Source organism: Odontesthes bonariensis, chromosome 15 (assembly GCF_027942865.1).
Source record: "Odontesthes bonariensis isolate fOdoBon6 chromosome 15, fOdoBon6.hap1, whole genome shotgun sequence".
NCBI classification, from domain to species: Eukaryota; Metazoa; Chordata; class Actinopteri; order Atheriniformes; family Atherinopsidae; genus Odontesthes; species Odontesthes bonariensis.
This window is the reverse complement of record NC_134520.1, coordinates 28,551,922-28,573,136: the sequence shown is the minus strand read 5'-3', so window position 1 is coordinate 28,573,136 and position 21,215 is coordinate 28,551,922. Positions and strand designations below refer to the sequence as shown.

Genomic DNA, 21,215 nt, shown 5'->3' with positions numbered 1-21,215 from the left:
TTTCCAACTATTGTTGTCATCATGATAATCTGCTTTCAAATCTAGTGAATGAATATGAAAGGGGAAACAACATTTCTGCAAAATTTCTGATATTTTTTGTGTATTCATCTCACTTGTTTTACACAAACTTCATTCAATACTGGTCAGAGTGCTGCAAAAACTGTGCAGAAAAGGAGGCTATGAAAAGAAATATACTTAAAAACAGGCAGCTTTACTGATTTCTTTATCAGATGCATCAAGAAGGAATCATGTGTCCAATAATAGCATCTGAACATGAGAGCTGATGGACATAAGAAAAACACGTTGTATAACCATACAGTTTTGACCAGCAGCAGACACATGTTGACCAAATGCTCTGCAAACATGCAAACCCAAATCTGTTAATGCCTTCATATATACATAAACAAATGGTGCAGCTGCAAAAATGTCTGAAGTCATTGAACAACCTCCTTGGCCAATGTACACGAAGACAGAAGTTTGTTCAGATCATGACAACTGAGATCCCAACCTTTGTTCACTTGTCACTTCCTTTTCTCTCACATATTTCCTGTCACTTTCCACTGTAGACTTTCTCACAGAAAAGAGCTGCCACTTAAGTAACCTTAGGGGGAAAATTCCTTGAACAGATGAATCGACACATGAAATGATGAGAAATTATTTGACAGAGGCAAAAACAAATAAAGTTAACAGGGCCACAGATGACCATCGAGTACAAAGTTGCTGGGTCGGAGATGGATGTCATTTTATCTGAACACATGCTTGGGGATGCATGGCCTCATTATTCCTTGCCTCTTTACTACACACAAACTATCCAGCACACACACACACGCGCCCACACACACACACACACACACACACACACACATACTCACAGGACCCTGTCCTTTGTGGAATGAAAATAAAATGAGTTACGGACAGGTTTAAGGGCTTCGTGATTCAGGTTTCAAGTTCCCAATGACAGGAGCACTTCCTCTCCATCCCTCCCATTTCCTCAGGCTCTACCAGCAATCTCATTATCATTATAATACATTATAATACAGTTATATAGATATTAACTTGATAGTTAATATCAAGACATAACACGACTATCATACGGCAGGGATAATATTACCATCCACCCATTCCTGTGTCAATATGTCAAAGAACTAAATACTATCAACCTCAAAAAGAGTTTAGGACACGTGTAGTCAAATGTCTCAAACTGTGAAAAGAAAATATGAACCGCTAACAAGAACAACATGCACAGTCTCAGTCTAATTAAGAAATATCAAGCTCTCACAGCTTGAAATACATGTGGTTATGTGTGTACCAGTATATTTAGTCATTGAAGAAGATGAAATATTGCTGCATCAATCCAAGTCCAGCTGCAGTATTTTGACAAATAGGCACCAGGGGCTGCTAAAAATGTATGTAAGTTTTCACAGCTTTGCCAAACAGGTCTACTTCAAAAATCTGCTTTAAAAGACATAATTTAATCATAAAATCATATTAACTATAATGTAACAAATGCAACAATGTTATTTCTAAATGTTCTTTTTGTATTTCCCCCTTTTATTTTATTTATTTTATTGCAACCCAGTCGGTAATACAAGAAATACAGTCAAAACAAAAACCTTGCTAAGGAACAACATTTTTCTGCATGACATCCAGCATGACTCTCCAAGCAATTCAGAGGCAGGTATCATTGGCGTCTGCAGCTACATCCCAGGGATGAAGGCGAGTAAGCAGCTACCACAGTAACACAGAACATCTAATATTTTTGCACAAGTAGAGTTTTACTTTGTGTTTTATCAGTGTTTACATGTGTGTGGAAATATATTTTTCCATAAAGATCAACAGTCCCGGTCTCCATCTTTTTACCTTGTATTTCTTCTAGTTTCTTGTAGCTAATTCTAGTATCAGCTGTAGCATCAACTTAGCAAGGGACGTTCATGTAACATAAGGTATTGCACATTTCATTCATGTACATGTCTCTATGTTAATTTCTATGTCCACAGTAGGGTGCAAATTACTGTACTCCTCAGAGTTAATGGTTCCAAAAGCAATTTCTAACTAAATAAAAGAAAAAAAAATCTAACGCTAATAAAGGAGCAGATGCTGCTTGTTAAATTTTCATGCTGTTCAAAACCTCGTTTAGTTTTGAGTTTAACCGCGGCACAAGTTTGTTTGGGAAAGCTTGCATTTTTTTTCCAGTGTTTTTTTCTCTGAAAGATGAAAGCAGTGAGCAGTAAAATCAACCAAAGTCCTGAGTAATGAAGCCAGGAAAAAGACAAGGCTTTAACTACCTATCCTGACAAAATATTACTTTAGCTCAAATGGCTAGTTGATCATTTTGTGACACTTATATTTTGCTGATGGACAAATGTAAAGTCAAACCCTGAACTTTGACCATGACTACTTACAATAAGCAATTTTAACAAGATTGTTTTCCGATGAAAAAAAAAGTATAACTGTAATAAATGCCCTTTAACTGCACAATTCCCCATGTTTTACCATGTTCTGCACATAACTGTCTGTTTCCTGTTGGAGCTTTTGTCTAAATTGTGTCGGCGTGTGTACACACAGAGAGACACAGAACATTTAACAGGGCTGAAGCTACTTGTTCATAAACAGTGTTTTTCCTGTCCACTAATTCGTCCCACACTGGAAAGAAAGCACGCCAGCGACCCCATTCTCCCAGTCTGCGCCCTGAGGTGAGGTTGGGCCACTGATAATGGGGCTGGGGTGGTCTGGGTCCATCCCCAGATGCAGAGCATGATGACCCATCAGTCTGACACCACACAAACCTACTGTGCTGTCAGGCAGGATGTTGATCTTTTAGCCTGTGTTGACCCTGCACAGGTAGATGCACTGTACTCACAGGCTGGCTTCTCATTGATGGTGTTATGGAAAGCCTCTGGATCAGACCGAGGAAGCGCTAATCATAACTGCATGGAGTCTACTAGTGGGCTCTGTGTGGAAAATGTACTGAGGTTTAGTAAAAGATTACTCTGCAGAAGAAGATGTGAGAGTTGGCAGACACAGCCACATATCTTGTACCCTGTTATATTTGACATCGGTTTCAAAATACTTTGTAAATAAATACTTAATGTTTAGTCGAGAGATCTCAGAATAAAAGATTACATATGTCTTTTTCACGAGCATTCATTAGTTTCTCCCTTTTTTCTTGACAAAAAAACAGGTTGCATGGAGAGTGTCAGTGAACAGCCATTTTTCAGTTCTCTCCAGAGATGCTCTACTGGGTTCAGGTCCAGACTCAGGCTGGGTCGCTCCAGGATTTTTGCAGAATGTTCCGTGAAGTTACTCCTGTGCTTTCTTGGCTTTGGGTTGTCATCTTTTTGAAACATGAATCTTCATCCCAGTTGGAATTCTAAGTACTCTGGAAAATGTTTTCAACTCAGAGCTGCTCAATGTTTTGTTCCTTTTTTTTTTCTCATTGTCATTCAATTATCTTTGGAAACATGGGCAGTTGAATGTTTGGCCACTTTACTGCATACCATATATTGCTGGCTATCTGTCTGACCAAGGTTCTCCGTCGCCGATTATCATTTTAGTGAGGATCAGAACTAAAAAGTGTGACGGTGAAAATAATCAACTCAACTGTGTCTTTGATTTCTTGAAATTCTCTAGAAAGATTACTGTATCCCAAGATCTGCCTAAACACACCTAAACACAATCCTGCCTATCCTGTCTCCTGATATTCAAAAAGAAAAATGGAATATAAAAAAATCAAACCAACAATTGTCTCTGTCATAATAAGGTTTTGTATGAAGATTAATGAGGAAAATAAGAGATGAAAAATTGAGTCAGAAACATAAGAAAATATGACAAATTTAAAAGGATTTGAAAGTATTATGAATGCATTTTAGTTCTGTTCTTGAATTTGTTTTATTTACTATTTATCAGGTGCTGAATATGCAGATTTTATTTATAAACAAATATTGTTTCAATTCAATTCTAATAATCTATATTGTTCCAGTTTTAACAACAATAATCACAGGGCACTTTGCAGAGAGAAACATGTTAAAGTCCTGTTAAATATGTTCGGGTTAATTTTCTATGACAATCCAATGTAATCAAATTCAATCCACATTCAGTTCAGTTCAATTTAATATTCAAGGGTGAGTTGCAGTTTTTTATTTTCGGAAATATAATATCGTCCCACTGGAATGTGAGTATCAAGGAAATTGTGGAAAGGGAGTGGTACTGAATTCAGCCAACATGTTTCTGGACTATTAAAGATGTTTTTGAGGAAGTTAAATAACACACTGAGAGTGCTAAATCAAAAGGCATAACTTTGTGCAAATGTGCTCTGAGACAATTGTCAGTCAGACCCCAGGGGCACAATTCTACAGTTTATTACACGGTTAATTTATGTGAGATGATCAGTTGAAATGAAAGAGTGAGCCACGGAGTATTGTCGGTGAGAGTTTAAGAAAGCAGAGAAAGCCACTAGAAGAGAGATGGAAGAGCTCTTGTTGGTTGTCCACAGTGTCCACAGGACTTGAGCCAGATTCAGGAAGAGGTACTGCTGCTGGAGGCTGATATGTGTGTGGAGGAAGTGGAGGGAGCGTAAGGGCAGGAATCACCCTACAGGCAGGAAAAGGCCTGTGGAGGTGATGGCGGGGGTGGAGGTGGAGGGTCTCGGCTCCTGTCTGATAGCTTGTTCAGCAAACACAGACGAACTTGCACAAACACAGACACACAGCTATACACTCAGGCATGGTCACGCAGCTCTGCAGGCTATAGGTACTTGTTCCCATATGCTCGCAAGGAGGGGGGACACAGCAGGTCAGAGCTGGCTGGCTGCTGGCGCCAAAACAAGCATGTACCCACAGTAACTGAGGAAGTTGGTGTAAGTCTATTTCGTTACATGCAACAGTGCTACTGTTAATACAATGGTGCCACCAAATGCAGATCAAGTATGAAAGTCACCTGTTACTGGTTTTCTAAGCAAAAAGAAGCTCTAATAAAGTTATTCATTGCATTGGTCCTGCTGTTTAATTTATAAACAAAAGACTTTTCAGTGTAACAAAGGAAGGATTTATAGTTGTACATACATATCCAGCTACATTGCTCCCACCCAATAGAAAGAAGATTGTGGTTATTCTATCAGCCTATGCAGATGGGCGTGTGTGCAGCCTTCCCAAGAAAACTAACAGCGATGAGTCCCTGGTGATGATGTTACACATGGTTTAACTGTTGACTGGTTGAAATGTTACCTTGGACCATAAAGGGAAAGGTCTCAGCAGTGAAAACTTTGAAAAATGTAAAAAAATAAAAAACAAGTACAACAACGTGTAAAGAAGTGCAACTGAGACAGATGATACATCAGCATTGCCAATGTTCAAAGTGTTCTCTGGTGTAGATCCACATTTAGTCACATTATGTGTTCTTCCTCCACAAGAAACTCTTTCACGAGTCACGCCAAGAGCCAAAAATAGTAAAAACCCGAGCACGAATACTTATAAACATACTTTTAATACTGCCCTCAAGTGGCAGAAGAATGCTGAGACAAATAGGCATACGTCGATAAAACTGTGCGAAGTGCCAATAAATAACCCCAAAAAAACGTTTTAAAATCATTTTGTTAGAGTTTTAACAAAAACATTTGTGAAGCAGCTACAAACTGCTATGATATGGTACCTGCAGAGATTACAACTGCTTTCATGTTGCTTACATATAAGAACCCGCTATGTAGAAATAGGTCCATTGTACTTTTACAAGCAGGAGCACCAGAATCTGTATGTTAGCTGAATAGTTGGTGCCCCTAAGTAATTTGCCAGCTGTATACACATACTGGATACCTAAAAAGGGAGTACCAGATACAGTTTCTTACGACAAAGAAAAATTAGTAGTGAGTGTTTAATAGTGTATAATTTATTGTTGCTGGGTACTCCCAGTTTTCACATTGATAGACTTACAGCATCTATAAAGGTTTTGAAACATGCTATTAAAGCTAGTTAAAACTACAAAATCTCCCAAAGTGAGACGATCTATGATGGAAAGTTTTAACACCAGTGTTACTTTTAATGTGGCTCTGTCTCTCCAAAACAAAAGAGCGCATGCTTCTGTGCAACCGGGGACGTTTCTCTGTTTATCGGTCAGGATACTGTCAGAGTCTGTGGCATGTTTACACAACTGTGACATCCAAAACAAACAGTAAAGCAAGAGCAGGTACTGATTAACTCACTGGATAAGCCATTCAGGTAACTGAACATGTCAATGAATTATTCAAAGCAAAAAAAAAAATTTTGCAGTAAGTGGTGTAATAATCAGTATTCATTCACCTGGGAGAAAAGAAAATAAATAACCCACCCAACCATCAAAGACAAAAAAGGTAAGACTGATACTAATAGTATCCATTTCTTCATGGTGTACAGGGAACATTACGCATGCAAGAGGTGGCTGGAGATCAAGCCAAACAAATAGAGACCCTGTACTCTGCATGTTAGCGCTAGTGAAGTATGTAATATTACACTGCTGGGCACATAAAGTCAGGAAACTCTTAGATTAAATTAGATTAAACTAAACAACCTCTGTGTTGTAACCAGGTCATCAAAGCAGCTCAGTGGAATATTTGAAGGAGAAAAAGACAAAAGTGGAGTGCAGAAGCCCCAATATCAGTCTTTTTGTTTAATTAAATTAGGCCTCTGATATCACATTATGTGCAACAGTGTTAAACAGGATTAAAATTTGAAAAAAAAAATGCTGATATTTTCTTCATAGATCTCCAGATTTAAAGCAGATGTGTGGAGAGCCTCCCTCACATTATCCAGTTTCCAGATGGAAACCACATATGGACTCTCAAACTAAAAAAAAATGTAAAAAATGTGAGACTATCACCTTGTAAAATTTACACATAGATTGGTTTCAGCAAATAATTTTGTTTCAGTGAAGAAAACAGAAAAACTGTAAATCACTCCAGCTTGCTTTCTACGTGCTTTTGTCTCCTCCGGAGCCCTAATAGCCAGTCACAGGCTTGTTTGTCGCAAAGCTCTTCCTCCTCAAGTGCAACTGTCCATTGTTATGTACGGCCTGGCACGTGTTGTTATTTCCCCCCTCTTAAAGGACCTTGCAAGGTTTTCCCATCTTCCCCAAAGAAAGGGCCTTGACCTCAGAACCCAGCACTTTATGGACTAAGAGAAAACAACTCATGGCAGCAAAAGTGGGGAAAGCCCCCTGGCCTGCTCCTAAAATCTAATACAGCACCTGAGAGCAGTTCCACTCTTCTGATAACAGCATCTATAGTTCTTATATTACTTATTAATGACCTCCGGAATTAAAAATGTTTTCATTTCTTTTGTCCATGATCTGATGATGTTGTGGTAGTTTTACGATGAGATAGGAGGCTTGTCTCACTTTGAAACTGATAAATTCGGCTTTTGCCAGAATGAATGCAGATCGTAGCTGTGAAATAGATCTGTTGAGAATAAAATTGTAGAAATGGAATGGTGAGATTGGGAGAGACAAATACAAAGAGGCAAATTGTTTTATTCTCCGCCCATAGAGTTTTCCTGTATTCTTCAAATAACTCTGTACATGGTGCATGTGCACACACCATATGTACACAAAATGAGCACTTTCATATACTGAACAGCTACAATTTTAGCTCAATGTTTCCTGTTAAATTTAATAGAGGCTACTATAACATTTTCAATCTTAAAAATGGATCACATAACACTTTATGAGCAAAGTAGTCACTCATAAGCTGTTTTTACATCATTACATTTGAGGTACATTTTGAACTATTGTACTAGAAAAGATTTCTAAACTACAAAATGAGAAAAAAATTGTTCGTGGCCTGTTGAAAAGCAAAAATTCCAACATGCACAACTATATTTTCTCCACAAAGTTACAGTTTTGCTTGAGAAAACCTCGAAACATTATTTCTGTCCATGGCAGTCAGTAGTTTTGATTGGAAAAAAGAAAGAAAAAACTGTGATCGTACAAATGAAGCAGCTAAAGGGATTCTTTATGCACAGCTGGTGAACAGAATAGATCATGTAGAAATTAAGAGTGACTAGATCAGAGAATCAGAACAGAGCTGTAAGGAGAATATATGCAACCCTTGTATTCTTTAAATATTCAAAAACATGACCCCCAAATGATATTGCTACTTGTCTGCTTGGTGTGTAAATAAGCAGCTGTTTTCTAATAACCTAAAAGTCGGTCAGCCTGTTTCTGATGCTGCCAAATGGTCAAACAAGTCTGTAAATACAGGTTTAACATAAAAACATTCAACTTTTTTTGCCAGCGTCTTATCGACATTCAGCTCCGTACTGCTACTGTGCTTACAGTCTAAATATAATTCAATCAAAGATTAAAGTTATGATGAAGATACTGAATTGATAAATCATCTGAACAGATAAGGCAAAGTTTACAACAAATAGCTGCTGGTAGCTTATCTGTTGTGGGAAATTCCCCCTGCATGTTCAGGTTTATCCTGAGTTATCATTTTACTGTCCTAACCCATCCATGTCCCAGTCATTTGCCTCAAGACATGCAGCTGAAGCATCCTGGAACATAAAGAGGGAAGGAGGAAGAGTAATGGAGGGAGATGTTGAGTTGCAGGATGGCCAGGATGTGGTCCTATTGTCTTCAAGGGGCACCTCGCTTTTCCTTTCAAAGTTCTAAGGGGTCAGCTCTCTCCTCTCAGTCTGTAGATCTTATATAAACAAAACTTTGTTGTTGCAACTGTATCTTGTCTCATTTCCTGTCTCATCTAAGAAAGGCTGTGAAAAAGGTTTAGATTTGAGACTATCAAAGCAAGGTGTGGCACTTGAGGCATTAAACCAGAAATGAACCCAACTACTAGAGGAGGTTAAAGACGTATAAAGCAAAATATACAAGATGATTTGTAGTCACTGAAATTAGTATTAAACATTAGCAAAATACCTAAACTATTTGGTTCCAGTCTTAATTCCAGTCTTAGTTCCAGTCTTAATTTTAAATAGATACGGAGAGTAACATTGTTCATAAGTCATATTTCACCTCTTCCTGGTTTGCCACTGCTGAGTGACAACACCCAGTCTCTGACCTGGCCTGCTGCACCATTGGACAGGGAGGGGCAACAAGAGGCGGGACGAGCACACCTTGGTTACAGGAGTTACTCATTAACTTGTGCTTCTGAGAGGCAGCTACAGAACACACCTCGTTCAACCTTTGCACAACATTTCTACAGGTCACAGACAAAGCAAAAAGAAAATGCTATGGCTGATGTGAAATCTGTGGGCATACAGAAACAGAGTCATCTCTCAGGCCACAGGGATTTTCACGGATAGGTGATAAGGTAAGATTTTAAATAAACATGGGGCTTGCAGAGGAGAGAGCTTTGACAGTAATATTAAGTAATAATTCTATAACTGAATGCAATCATCACTGAATAATGCATGCAAATGTCCAAATGTGATAGAAAATCAAGTCTATTTCACATGCTCAAAAACCATTTATGCCAATATATTCTCTTGATTTTTCATGAGCATTCTGAAAGAATCTAGAAGCTTCACCTATATTACAAATATGATATAGATTTTAGAACAGTAGATGTTGTTACTTAATTTTTCATACATTGCAGTTATAGAATGCTGCTGCAGTGCAAGGCAGTTCTTCCTCAGTGTGGCAGAATCATGTTAGCAAAGTGTTTACTTGTCAATGAATCGAACCGTCCGAGAGGCAAGTCACAGCAACCAAACTAACAACTGAATGAAGAAGATTATTGTGCTACGAACCTGTGTAATTTGAGATTACATTTGCAGCAACTGCAAAATGTACGTGCGAACCCAAATGATGTGTTTGTTTTCATGTGATTTTACTGCAGACTTGCTTTTTATAACTGCTCAGGTTGCAGTTACTGCACTATGACCAGGTAATCTGTGTGCTGTAAGGCTCATCAGCAAACTCATAGGTAAAAGGTAGCCTAACTACACACCTGAAGTCAGGTTGAATAAAGCAAAGCTATAGAAACAGAGGTAGCAAACCGAAGCAAAATGTATATTTGAACTTACATTCTGGTTTATTCAGTTTATTTTTGGAGGAAGAAACCAAGGCACACCAGAAGTTTCGAGGTGCAGGTAGCGGGTACTTGTTCACTTCAAAGGGGAAGATACCGCACACTCTTGTCCATCATGCTGAATTTTATTTCACAAACAACGTTTCGGCCAGTGTGGCCTTTCTCAAGTTTTTACACAAGTTTGTGTAAAATTCAGCATGATGGACAAGAGTGTGCGGTATCTTCCCCTTTGAAGTTATTCAGTTTATTTCACAGCTAAATAAAAAAGCAGACATACCAGTTTATAAGTGATAAAAAAAACATCAAAAGATCAAATGTACTGCAAATGGCTATCCTACCAAAAGCTTTCATGAACTAATGTATCAAAAATAATCAGACAAACAAAGAAAACACAGTTTGCAGGTCAGTTCCTCAAAGATAAATCAGAGGCAGACTGCAACATTGTTTTAAAGCCATTATGTGTGTTTTCTGTCAATGATTTGCTTGAGTAAAATAATAAATCAAACATTTAAGCATTAACTTTGAACATTTTCTGCAACTGCCTATTACTTCAACACAGTTTATTTTTAGCAAGAACAAAATGGCAACAGATTTATGTGAGGAATGGGATTTTCTATAAGCATGGATTGTATAATGGATACTTCGCTGCTTGTAGCAAATACTGACCCATAAATGAGCTGCCACCTGCTGTCGCTCACCACTCATGGATCACAATTGCACACTATGCTGTACATTGTACAAAGCAAACAATCAGATCTATACTATTTATCTAATATAAAAGACATCAGTTTTAAATGTTAGTTTGTGGTCGTGATGCAAGTTAAAGGTAGGTTTTTATAAGCGCTAAACAAAGCAGGGTTTCTTTCTTCCTGGATTCTTGATGCTTCTCTACTGACACTTACTCTGGAGCTGAAAGGCAAAAACCAAACATTTGACAGCACCACACTTAAACTATTAAGACCTTGCATCGGTTAAACAAGAAAAGTGCAATAACGTTTTTTTCTCAACGGGTGTGGTGTTCATACTGAAATACTTACAGTATCGGAGTTGAAACATCACACACATTAACAATGTCTCTGCTAGCTTTAATCAACTGTTCAGTTAGATCCTATGCCTATTATCCTTGACAAACATTGGCATGGCTTGACTCCTCCACTAATTTCAAAGAAAGAGAAAAATATAGAACTTGGCAGTGAGATAAGAGGGAAAGAAGGGAGACATGCTGCTCTGTGGCTTGTGAGGATGAGACTGCCCGTGAACATTTCTAAAGTATGGGTATCTGTGACTATTGTAGTCAGGGAAAGAAAAATGTGTTTTGTTTGATTACTATTTTCAATTTGTGAAAAGTAGTTGTTAAAATTGGTATGTTTTTTTTTCATGTTTTATTTAAGCTTCTTGCTTGAACAAAATGACAAAAGTTTAACATAAAATTCTGCAGTATAATCAAATTTGAAACCATAAAACTGCTTACAGGGAGTGTGTCGGCTCAAAGCAGTCAGATCACACTCCATGAGCAGAATAGGATTTTTAATTCAGCTTGATGACAGAACATTTCTTACCCTCTGGCCATTAGTTTCTATAAAATGACACTCGGCTCAAAATTTGGAGCAACGAAACATATTATGACTGAGACAAACTTCCTTCTTGCTTTGATAATCATATTCAACCATAGATGAATGCAGATAATGATGCAAATGTAGACTTTTACACATGTAGGTTGACTCACAAGCACAGACTACAGCAGCAGCGTACATCAACACAACCACATCTGAAACACATATTTCTGTCTCTCATGGCTTACGGTCCCGCTCCGCCTGGTGTGTATATTTTGTTGTGCTTTGCCTATGTGAGGACAGAACAGGAAGAGATAAAGGCGGTACTGTTGGCTTGTTTACAGCTAACACTGCTGGAGAGAATAGCTTGAGAAGATGAAGGGGAAGTGTGTAATGGCTGGTGCTGAGCAGCTGGACCACCTCTTGCTTTGAAAAATCACCTCAGAGCCAAGAAAGTGAGCATGAGTTACAGAAATCTTAAACATGCCTAAGAAAGCAACAACCACATTTTCTGGATCGAAAGAAGTCATAAATTAAAGACAGGAAAAACATTGAAGTATTTGACAAGTCATATGTCGTTGATTTAAACCTTTCTTTTTTACATTTCAGAGCTTCATTATCCTGCTGCTGCAAAAGCCAAGCAATTAAGACATTTAATTAAGCTGAAAGACATTTTCCCAATAGAGACCCTGTTTCAATGTGAGCCTATTCTTCTCGTTCCATTAAAAAAAAAACTTTTACACTAAAACAAGCATGTGTGGGTAATTCAAACGTGGTTAAACTTATTAATCCAAGGCCCTCTTCTTCTGTTGTTAAAAGTATCAAGTTTACCCTGAGTGTAATGGTGTATACATTCCATACTACTGAAATAGATGATAATGGAAGGCATTTGACTATCCATATAACGGTAGTTCAAAACAACCTTTTCATAGTTATGATATTTTATCTGTATATTTATTTTCACTCCCACACCAAGAATGGGTTAACGCGGTTTAACGTAGTTAACAGAACTATGTTTGAAGCGTCGCTTTTAGCTGGCATTAAGCAAGAGGCAGACGTGTCACCAGTCCATCACACATGCAACCTCCATACAGAAAAGGTTACGGCTGGGATTAGAACCAGGAACCCCTTACTGTCAGGTAAAAGTGCTAAACACCACACCATAGGCAGTCCTTATTTTAATGTTAGCTTTTAAAAACTTAAACTGATTCTGAATGGTCTATCAATTGCTGTCTGACTCTTACTGTACATCTCGTCCGTGTTCCTATAGTACGCACAATGCATGCAACCAGAGAAAAAGCCCTTTAAGCTACGTTGTCCTTCTATGACCTCACCAGTCCACTGGCAAAATAGGTTTTAGTTTGACCTTGGAGAAAGCGGTTTGAGTCCCTTGTGAGTCATCTATAAGGGCATTGTATTTCAGTGCTGCTCCTTTTCACTATTTGGTTTAGTTTTGGCAACAAAATTTCTTGGTCACGCTTAGGACCAAGTAATAATGTCAAACAGAGCTAGTCTGTCTAGACTCAGACCTATCTGTTGTTCTTCCATTTCTTCTCTCCACACGGACATGTTGTTCTTAATGTGTTGCTCATTTTACAGAAATGAAGGCAACACATCATAAGAGATTGTGTGTGATATGTTAAAGTTATCCATTATCTTTCTGATGACTCATGCATGCAAATTTCTGGCAAATTTGCAAATAACATTACATAAAGGTCCTCTTTCCTGCAAGCACGAGCTACTGTGGATGACAATATTTGCATTCAGAAAGACACTAACGTCATTATGTCCGATAATACACAATTCATTTGAAACGCAACATCAGGTTGTTGAATCCATATAAAAATTTATTCTATGCAAGCGTGAAGCTATATCTGACAGCAGGTTATAGAATATTAGGACAAAAGTTAGCTTGGCTGTGTCTGAGAGAAAAATGACTTTCTCTTGTTTGTTTAATACACTCTAAATATGCGTGTATGTTTTTTCTTTTGCTTTTTTTGTGTATGTTTGGTCAGTATGGTAAATCAAACAAGATTCAAGATCGTGTTTGAATTTGTGATCTTTGGTAGAGGGAGTTTTGTGATCTTTCTACAAAGCAAGTTAAGCTGTTCCTGTTTCTAGACTTTGTGTTAATCCAAACAAATGTAAGATCCCATAGTACCATTTTGTTTCTAGTATTTTATGGCCTTGCCCATCTGCCCTACTTTGATATGAGATTATCCTCAAACACTTCTACATTTGTTGTTGCAAACAGAAAAATGCCTGCACGCTTTCTTCTATTGTCCTTTGAGTATAACACTGTCTGCAGCATCTATGTTGTAGAAAATTGTGAAATATACTGTCAGATTCTTTCACAAAGTTGTGATTTTGCCAGTATTTTGTTTTCAGCTAGAACTAAGGAAGGTTCTACAGTATGTGGGACTTCCTGTTTGAAACACACTTTCCTGTTGTGGATGAGCTCTTCACAACTCATACTCAATGCTGACTTTTAGAGTCAAGGGACGCCGCAGCTTCCATTTCCATAGCCTCTCTTTATAGATACAAATTGAACCATTTAGGTAATTTGATTGTTGATGTTCTTTCTATGTGGCTCGCTTATGAAATATGCATTGATTGGCAAAACCAATTCAAAGGAATTCCCAGCAACAATGCTAATGAAATTAGAAGTGTTGCATTTTCATTGAGAATTTTAAAAAAAGAAAAAAACTTAGAGGCAAGTGTATAAAATACACAGACTTTTACTAATCTTAGCTTTTTATTTCTGTCTCCCATTTGCTACAAGGCTTTATTGTACTGTTGACAGAGGAACTGGATTGCATACGACTACCGCCTGCGACTGGGGAGATGCCTGCCCTTCAACATTTCCTCCAAGACCAATTGAGCTTTTATCCACTGAAGATAATATAATAAATTCCAGCTAGAGAACGTAATGAACACGAGAAAATCAAGGTTCTTCTGGATCTTGTAGTAAGAAAGTGACACATTTCTATTGACACCAACAATCTGGTGGTTTCATGCGAGAGTTAATGGTACCTATACATCAAAGAACAGGTTTCATTAAGAAGCAGAAAACTTAAAAACCCTTCCAGCGAAATAATATCAAAGTCAGATGGAATCATCAACAAATGAGCCAACTACACAAACATCAACAAAAAATGGTAGGAGTTCTTCATTTTTATTCAGTCAAACTGATTTTCTTCTCCAATTCTGCTCTAAAGACTCTCCAAAGAGATATGTGGTCCACCTGCATTTAGTTTTTATTTGGCTCCCTGAAGGCATCAAGGAGTTTTTCCACACATTAACTGCTTCAAAATTACAACAACCTTTAAAGGAGACCTATGGAAATACAGCTTTTTATTTCTGTTCTTGAGGACATATATTTGGGTGTCTGAGGTCACTACCAACTCAAAAACATTTTGGGTTTTGGGGCAAATATATCTTAGAATATGACATTCAGTGAGCCGCTCAGATTTTTAGCAGTCACTGTGCAAGGTTAGCAAGCCTCCATCTTCTTCTCTGCCCAGTTGCTTTCTTTTTTTAATGATCTTTTGGGCATTTTTTGCCTTTAATGGACAGATCAGTGGAGAGAGACAGGAAAGATGAGCACAGTCAGGACTTGAACTGGTGATTGCTGCAAAATGGGCATTGTTAATATGGGATGTGCTCCTTACCACTCGACCACCAAGCACCCCCTCCATCTAGCTTCAACATCAAATGATGCTCCATTCGCTGTACATTGGTGGTGGAAAGCTGAAACGCTTTTGTTGTTATTTTTTGCTTTACTATTTACATCAAATCTCATCATTGGTTGTAATTGGTGTTCTTTCTTTTTTTTTTGTTTTGAAGTGTCAGAAGTTAGAAATGAAAATGTCTCATTTTTAGTTGAATTCACCATCAGTACAGCACCAGAAGCTGCTGATAAACAAACAAACATCGTTTTTTAATGTCCAGAGTCTATGGAACCCATATGTTAGGGAGGAATTTTGGCGTGATTTCTCACTGGTGTTATGAACCAGCCAGTGGTTCTGTGGTGCATGTTTTGATTACTTAGGTTGTTCCACATGATTTGTGATGAGATTGCACCTAAAAGTTGGATTAGTGGCCTACAAACTGTCCATAGTCAAACTGCAGAGGAGTGCAATTTAAATATTTTAGAATAAAATTGACAGTCAAGTATTTTTCAGTTCACTTTGCCGTGTGGTCTAAGCTCTCAGGCTAATCATTGTAGCTCTCTTAAAAGTGATAATGTGCTCCAAAGTTTATTAAGTACTATGGATGGAGAGACCCTGAGGAAGAGATTGGCAGAGTGGAGCAGGTCACTCCATCCAGTAAAACAATCCAGCAGAATAAAGGTGTTAATAATTGAAAGATAAAGGAGTTGAAGTGTCTGATTTATTTTGACCAAAGTATGTCACAAGCATTTCAATAAAAACTCAGAAAATTGTGTCAGCTTGTGAAAAAAGGGCATAATGATAATGATTTTTTTTTTGTGAAACTTTCTTACAGACACAATCACCGACCAGCCAGTGAGATATACCAGTCATAACTGGGAGTTCATGGTGGCTGTTCTGGTCACAGCCATCTCTGTTTCCATTATCATCACTCTTCTGGCTAAATGCCAGGTGATTCGGCGCTACCTGGCCAGCTACAGACACACACGACTGAGAGAGGCAGACACTGTCAGCCAGAGTGAACCATCAGGTTTGTGTTTTCCAGGAAATCTTACAGATTACTTCATTTTAGTTTTTGCGGCAACGTTGTTTTCGTAAAGTGCAACAATCAACATGCAGTGACAAGCTCAGTGCCTGTTACATTCAGCCAGAGCTATCAACTGCTTTTTTTGTTTCCCTTTGCACGTAATAAAACAAAAATGATTAAAAAAAAGTTCAGATAAATTATCAACATAGACTGAGTGCTGAACATTGCAGATAACTTGGTATAAAAATTATCCCTCATTAGTGAACTGAGACCAAATCAGAGTAAAACAGTGAGTGACTTATATCCATCAAGTAGACAGAAATACAATTCTGTCATGTTCCGAGTGTGTACACAGTGCATTGATGGAAGGTTGTGCCAAATGTTGTTTTCTGTGTTTATGCTGCTCCCAAGTGGCCAAAAATATGAATCGAGGAAGTTAACAAAAATCATTGCAACTAAAAGGTTTCCTGTACTTTTCCTGCCTGCAGGTTTAGATGTGGAATTTGACATACGTAGGGGACGTGAAATGAACCCTCACTCTCTCTCCCCTGTGTGCGAGGAGGATGATGATGGCTTCATTGAAGACAACTACATCCCAGCAAGTGAGAGAGCCAGGGCTGAGAGAGCCGCAGAAAGCTTTGACATAGAGACAGAGGAAGAGCTGGATGAGATTGAATTTTCTATCTCTTAGTGGGAGTGTCTCGAGACACATTATACTGAGAATTTGTTGGTTGAGCCACCAATTCCACTCCTTTTTTTTCCCTTTTGTGTATGTTTAAAAATGTTTTCTCTCACAAAATGGACAATTGTTTAACATTGGTTCAAGTGTAGGAAAGGTACATTTTAATAGAATAAATTAATACAGGTTCTAATTATAACATCAATAGTTCTTAATGTGGGCCTGATGACCCACAACAACACTCTTAATGATTAACTGCTGCATATTCTTTGGGGATTTTACAGTCATGTGTTAAAAGTGAATAATTGGCTTTTTTTGTTATATTTGGACATGCAAACACTTGATCCTATTAAAAATAAAATCTGAGAGATCCAGCTCAAGCCATCAGGGACAGTTAGCCATTTTTGGGTAGGTCATGCAAGAAAGGTATATTAACAGACAGATACTATCCTGACATTATACTGCCTCAGAAGCCAGTAATGCCCAGCAAACAAAAACAAAAAAATTCCTGTTACATCAGCTAAATGACTCCTCTTAATATCTGTCATACATCCTGTAGGGTTCCCTTATAGTTACAGGGACATCATTTGTGAGACATTCAAAATCTGAACATTAAAGGATAGCCCTGGCCAACTCTCTGAGGATGTGTGCACAAAAATACGTTCTCATATGTAACCACTCTTCTGTGCAAAACTCCCCCAGCTGGAAGTTGTTTGAGGGTTTCTTGCTTGTGTTGCCTTCTTCAAATATCCCAACAGTTTCATTGGAATTTAGATTTCAGGCTTTAACTTGGCTATGAGACATTAGTTCCTCATTTGCTTGTGTTTATTCTAATATGATGGCGCTGAAAGGTCCATTTGTTAAGACAGACAGCATCACAAAATGTTCAAATACTCTTTAATATGGTGCGGAATTCAGATTCAAATCAGTGACATCAAGCTGCTCAGTCCCTCAGGCAGCAAAGCAACACCAAACCATCACATCGCCACCGCCATTCTTCACTGTTGGCTTGAAGTTTTTCCTTCTGTATTTGATCTGCAGAAAAAACGTCTGAGGCCAAACAACTAAAATCAAGATGAATCTTTTCCAAGCACATTATTCCACAAAGCCAGTGGTCTGGACTTACAATCAGTTTTGACCCTAAGTATGACCTATGCAAAAAAAACACACGAGTCATTAGTAATAATAACCTTGTTTTGATGAGAAGTATCCTATCTTTAACCAGAGGGGAACTGCAGTTCTGGATGCAGTTTTGGATGCATGTCCATCAAAGTCTTTGGTGAACTTCTCATGAGCTTTATGAGGACTGTAAGAAGAATGATCAATTAACAGTGTGAGGAATGAAAGTGAGTTCTCATGTGTGGCTAAGTCTGCCCATTTGACTTTATCATCAACGAGACCATTATTATCAACAATCACATGTGTTTGGCTCAGTTTGTCAGTTCACTGTTTAATCTGAGGAATAACACATGTTGACTGACTTTATTCTCCTCTATCAACACTGCAATTTCACAAATTAGCATTAGCTTATCTCTTTCAGTTCACAGCTGTTCCTGACAAAAAACCTAGTTTGCACTGCCATAATAAGAGAGGGAATCAAAAAGCATGCTGTCAATTTGAGCTGATTTCAAATTCTGTACATAAACCACAAGTGCATGTAAATATCAACCCCTCAGACTCGCCTTCTTCTATAAATCAATAGTAAGCCAACTGTCAGAAATGATAAGTTCCAGAGAAATATTAAACTATTAATAATGAGGCTTTTGATGATTAAATGAATACTGGAAAGAGCAGATCTTGTGATGAATTTGCATGGTTCATGTTGATTTCGTTTTTCATTTGATGGTTTGCTCTTGGGATGAATCACCTTTGGCAATAGGTGCAGTTTAAAAGAGGATCCAGTGTCTGCTTGTTGATATACAGTGAAAAAGTAAAACACCTCAGTTGGATGTTCGTGTTTCATTTTTTTTGTTTTCCTTTTTTAAGATATCAATTGTTTTATGGCAGTTTGTTTTGCTAATGAATGTCTAATAATCACAGGGAGGTTATTTTGACATGAAAGGCTGAAGTGGTTTGTAAGGAGCAAAAAATATATTTGAATCTATTGACAGTATTGGGCTGAGGTCATTAACTAACTGATTTGTTGAGTTGAATGCACCACACTGAGAAAAAAAAAATCCCACATGGTGAGAGCACATTATATTAAAACCAAAGTTATGTTACATTTAAGCATGACTTCCGTTAGGAAAAACATTTCTTTGCGAAGCCATTTTTGTTGAATGGTTCATGTGTGAATATTTGTGGATGCATAATATTTCAAACTAATCTGTGCTTTTAATATAATTTGTACAACTGTTTAATACGACAAGCAGCAACAAAAACAAGAACATGTCATACCCTTAATGTTGATTTCTTTTGATTTTAGGAAGATAAACTACAATGTATAATAAAAGAGAAAACTAAGACGAGTCTGAGGTAGCCTAACATCTCAGAGAAACAGTTTCTCCAAGTCGTTCGCCTCGTTGAGAACTAACTGGAACCCTAACAGTAGCTTTTTCTTTTTAAACTTTGCAACGATGGTATAAACAACGGTAATTAAGCCTGGCACTGTGTCTTGGGAAGTGGCCTGGGGAGTCTCGGATCCTGTGAGACTACAGAGCTGATGAAAGCGGTCTGACAGGTTTATGTGAAGCTGTCAGGCGAGGCTTTGCCCGGAAACAAGGCGCGTAAAGTTCACACCAAAGCCGGAACGAAGGCGATCCTGTCTTCAGAATAAAAGCAAAGAATTGAACTTCATTAAGGCTACATTACAAGAGTTTCATGTGCTTCAGAATAACAACCATAAACTTGATGAATGGATTTTTTTTTTAAATAATTTAACCCATGATATCACGTCGAAAATAGTTGACAGATTAAAAATGTTTAAAATAAGTAATTTTCCTACAGCAGTGCAATCCTCAGAAATGTGTTAAACTATGAAGTTTTTTATTCTGCTTTGTCCTCCTCTTCTTCTCCATATTATTATTATTATTATTATTAGTGGTAGTACTAGTTGTAGAAGTAGTGGTATGATCAAGGTGTAGTAAGTTAATGTAGTACTAATTTTATATTGTTTATTAGATTCATCTTTAATAAGACAATCTTATCTAAACCTGGTCATCACAGAATTTGGATGGAAAGAAAAAGGAGGTGAAAATGGGGGAAATATTGTAAATCTAGTAGTATTTAATGTGAAACTGTTCAGTGTTGAAGAACAAGCAATAAAATAGTCTGATCAGAAATAATGACACAAGGCTACCATGATCTCTTCTATATAAGTAGATCATTACATTTATCACATGGCCAATCTGTCCCTGCAGTTCACTGGCTGGAACCAGTTGCCTTCATTGAGTCCGTTAGATTGATGCATCTGATTTAGGGCACGTTGTACTGATGCTTACTCCCTAATGTAAAGTAACAGAAGAAAAGTGACAATGTGCATGCGCTATTGAGCCATTTTTGGTCAACTAAATATATACTAAGTACTCACTATATGTCACTCATTCATGACACAGGACATTCATCTTTTGCTGGACTGGCTGCTAAAAGAAATTTGAAATAAACAGTAAACCCACAACTACAGGCATCAAAACACCACTGTTCATAGTTATTTTATTCTATATCAAGAATGATCTTTTATTAGTTGATCATGTATAAAATATTTTCAGAAATTACTCTGGCTACCTTAAAGATATTAGTTAGTGGAGGGCCTGGAAGCCTCACAGCAAGAGGGTTCTGATTCGGATCCGAGCAGGGGCCTCTCTGTGTGTAGGTTTTATTTTCTCTCCGTGCAAGAAATGAGTTTTAGTGAGTATAGTTGTGTCATTTGTGTCTCTGTTGGCCCTGCAATGGACCATGCCTTTAGCCCGATGGCAGCCGGGACCCTGAATTGGATTGAGAACGTATAGAAAATGGATGGAGGGCCTGTGATCAAGTCTAACTGACTCAGTAAGTCTGGGGTCCTCAGGTACAAGATCTTCACCCTATCATGTTACTGTATTAATGTCCTGTTGCCAACCAGCCTAATGAGCTCCACAACGTTAAACAGCTTTTACAATCTTTCAATTTTCATTCTTAAAAAAAAGGACAAGCCCCCCCCCCCCCCTAAAATATTTTAAGAATAATTCATAAACAGACAGAAAAGAAATAAAGGTATATTAAATGTTAAAAAGAACAGGGAGGAAGGAGGCGCAGTCGCCTGACAACCGGAAGTTGCACTTCCGTGATCATGGTG

The 21,215-nt window shown here is 37.9% G+C and overlaps 1 protein-coding gene across 2 annotated transcripts; it reads left to right on the top strand.

Annotated features, from left to right (window-relative positions):
• Positions 1-9,129: 9,129 nt before the first annotated feature.
• c15h1orf210 (chromosome 15 C1orf210 homolog) lies at positions 9,130-19,405 on the top strand. 2 transcript variants are annotated; one of them, XM_075485856.1, is made up of 4 exons: positions 9,130-9,292; positions 14,348-14,723; positions 16,072-16,266; positions 16,752-19,405. In XM_075485856.1, exons 2-4 carry the CDS (start codon positions 14,675-14,677, stop codon positions 16,952-16,954), a joined length of 447 nt encoding a protein of 148 aa, XP_075341971.1. In that variant the 5' UTR covers positions 9,130-9,292; positions 14,348-14,674; the 3' UTR covers positions 16,955-19,405. The 2 variants fall into 2 exon arrangements, with proteins under 2 accessions (XP_075341971.1, XP_075341972.1); XM_075485857.1 differs by lacking the exon at positions 14,348-14,723.
• The last annotated feature ends 1,810 nt before the right edge of the window (positions 19,406-21,215 follow it).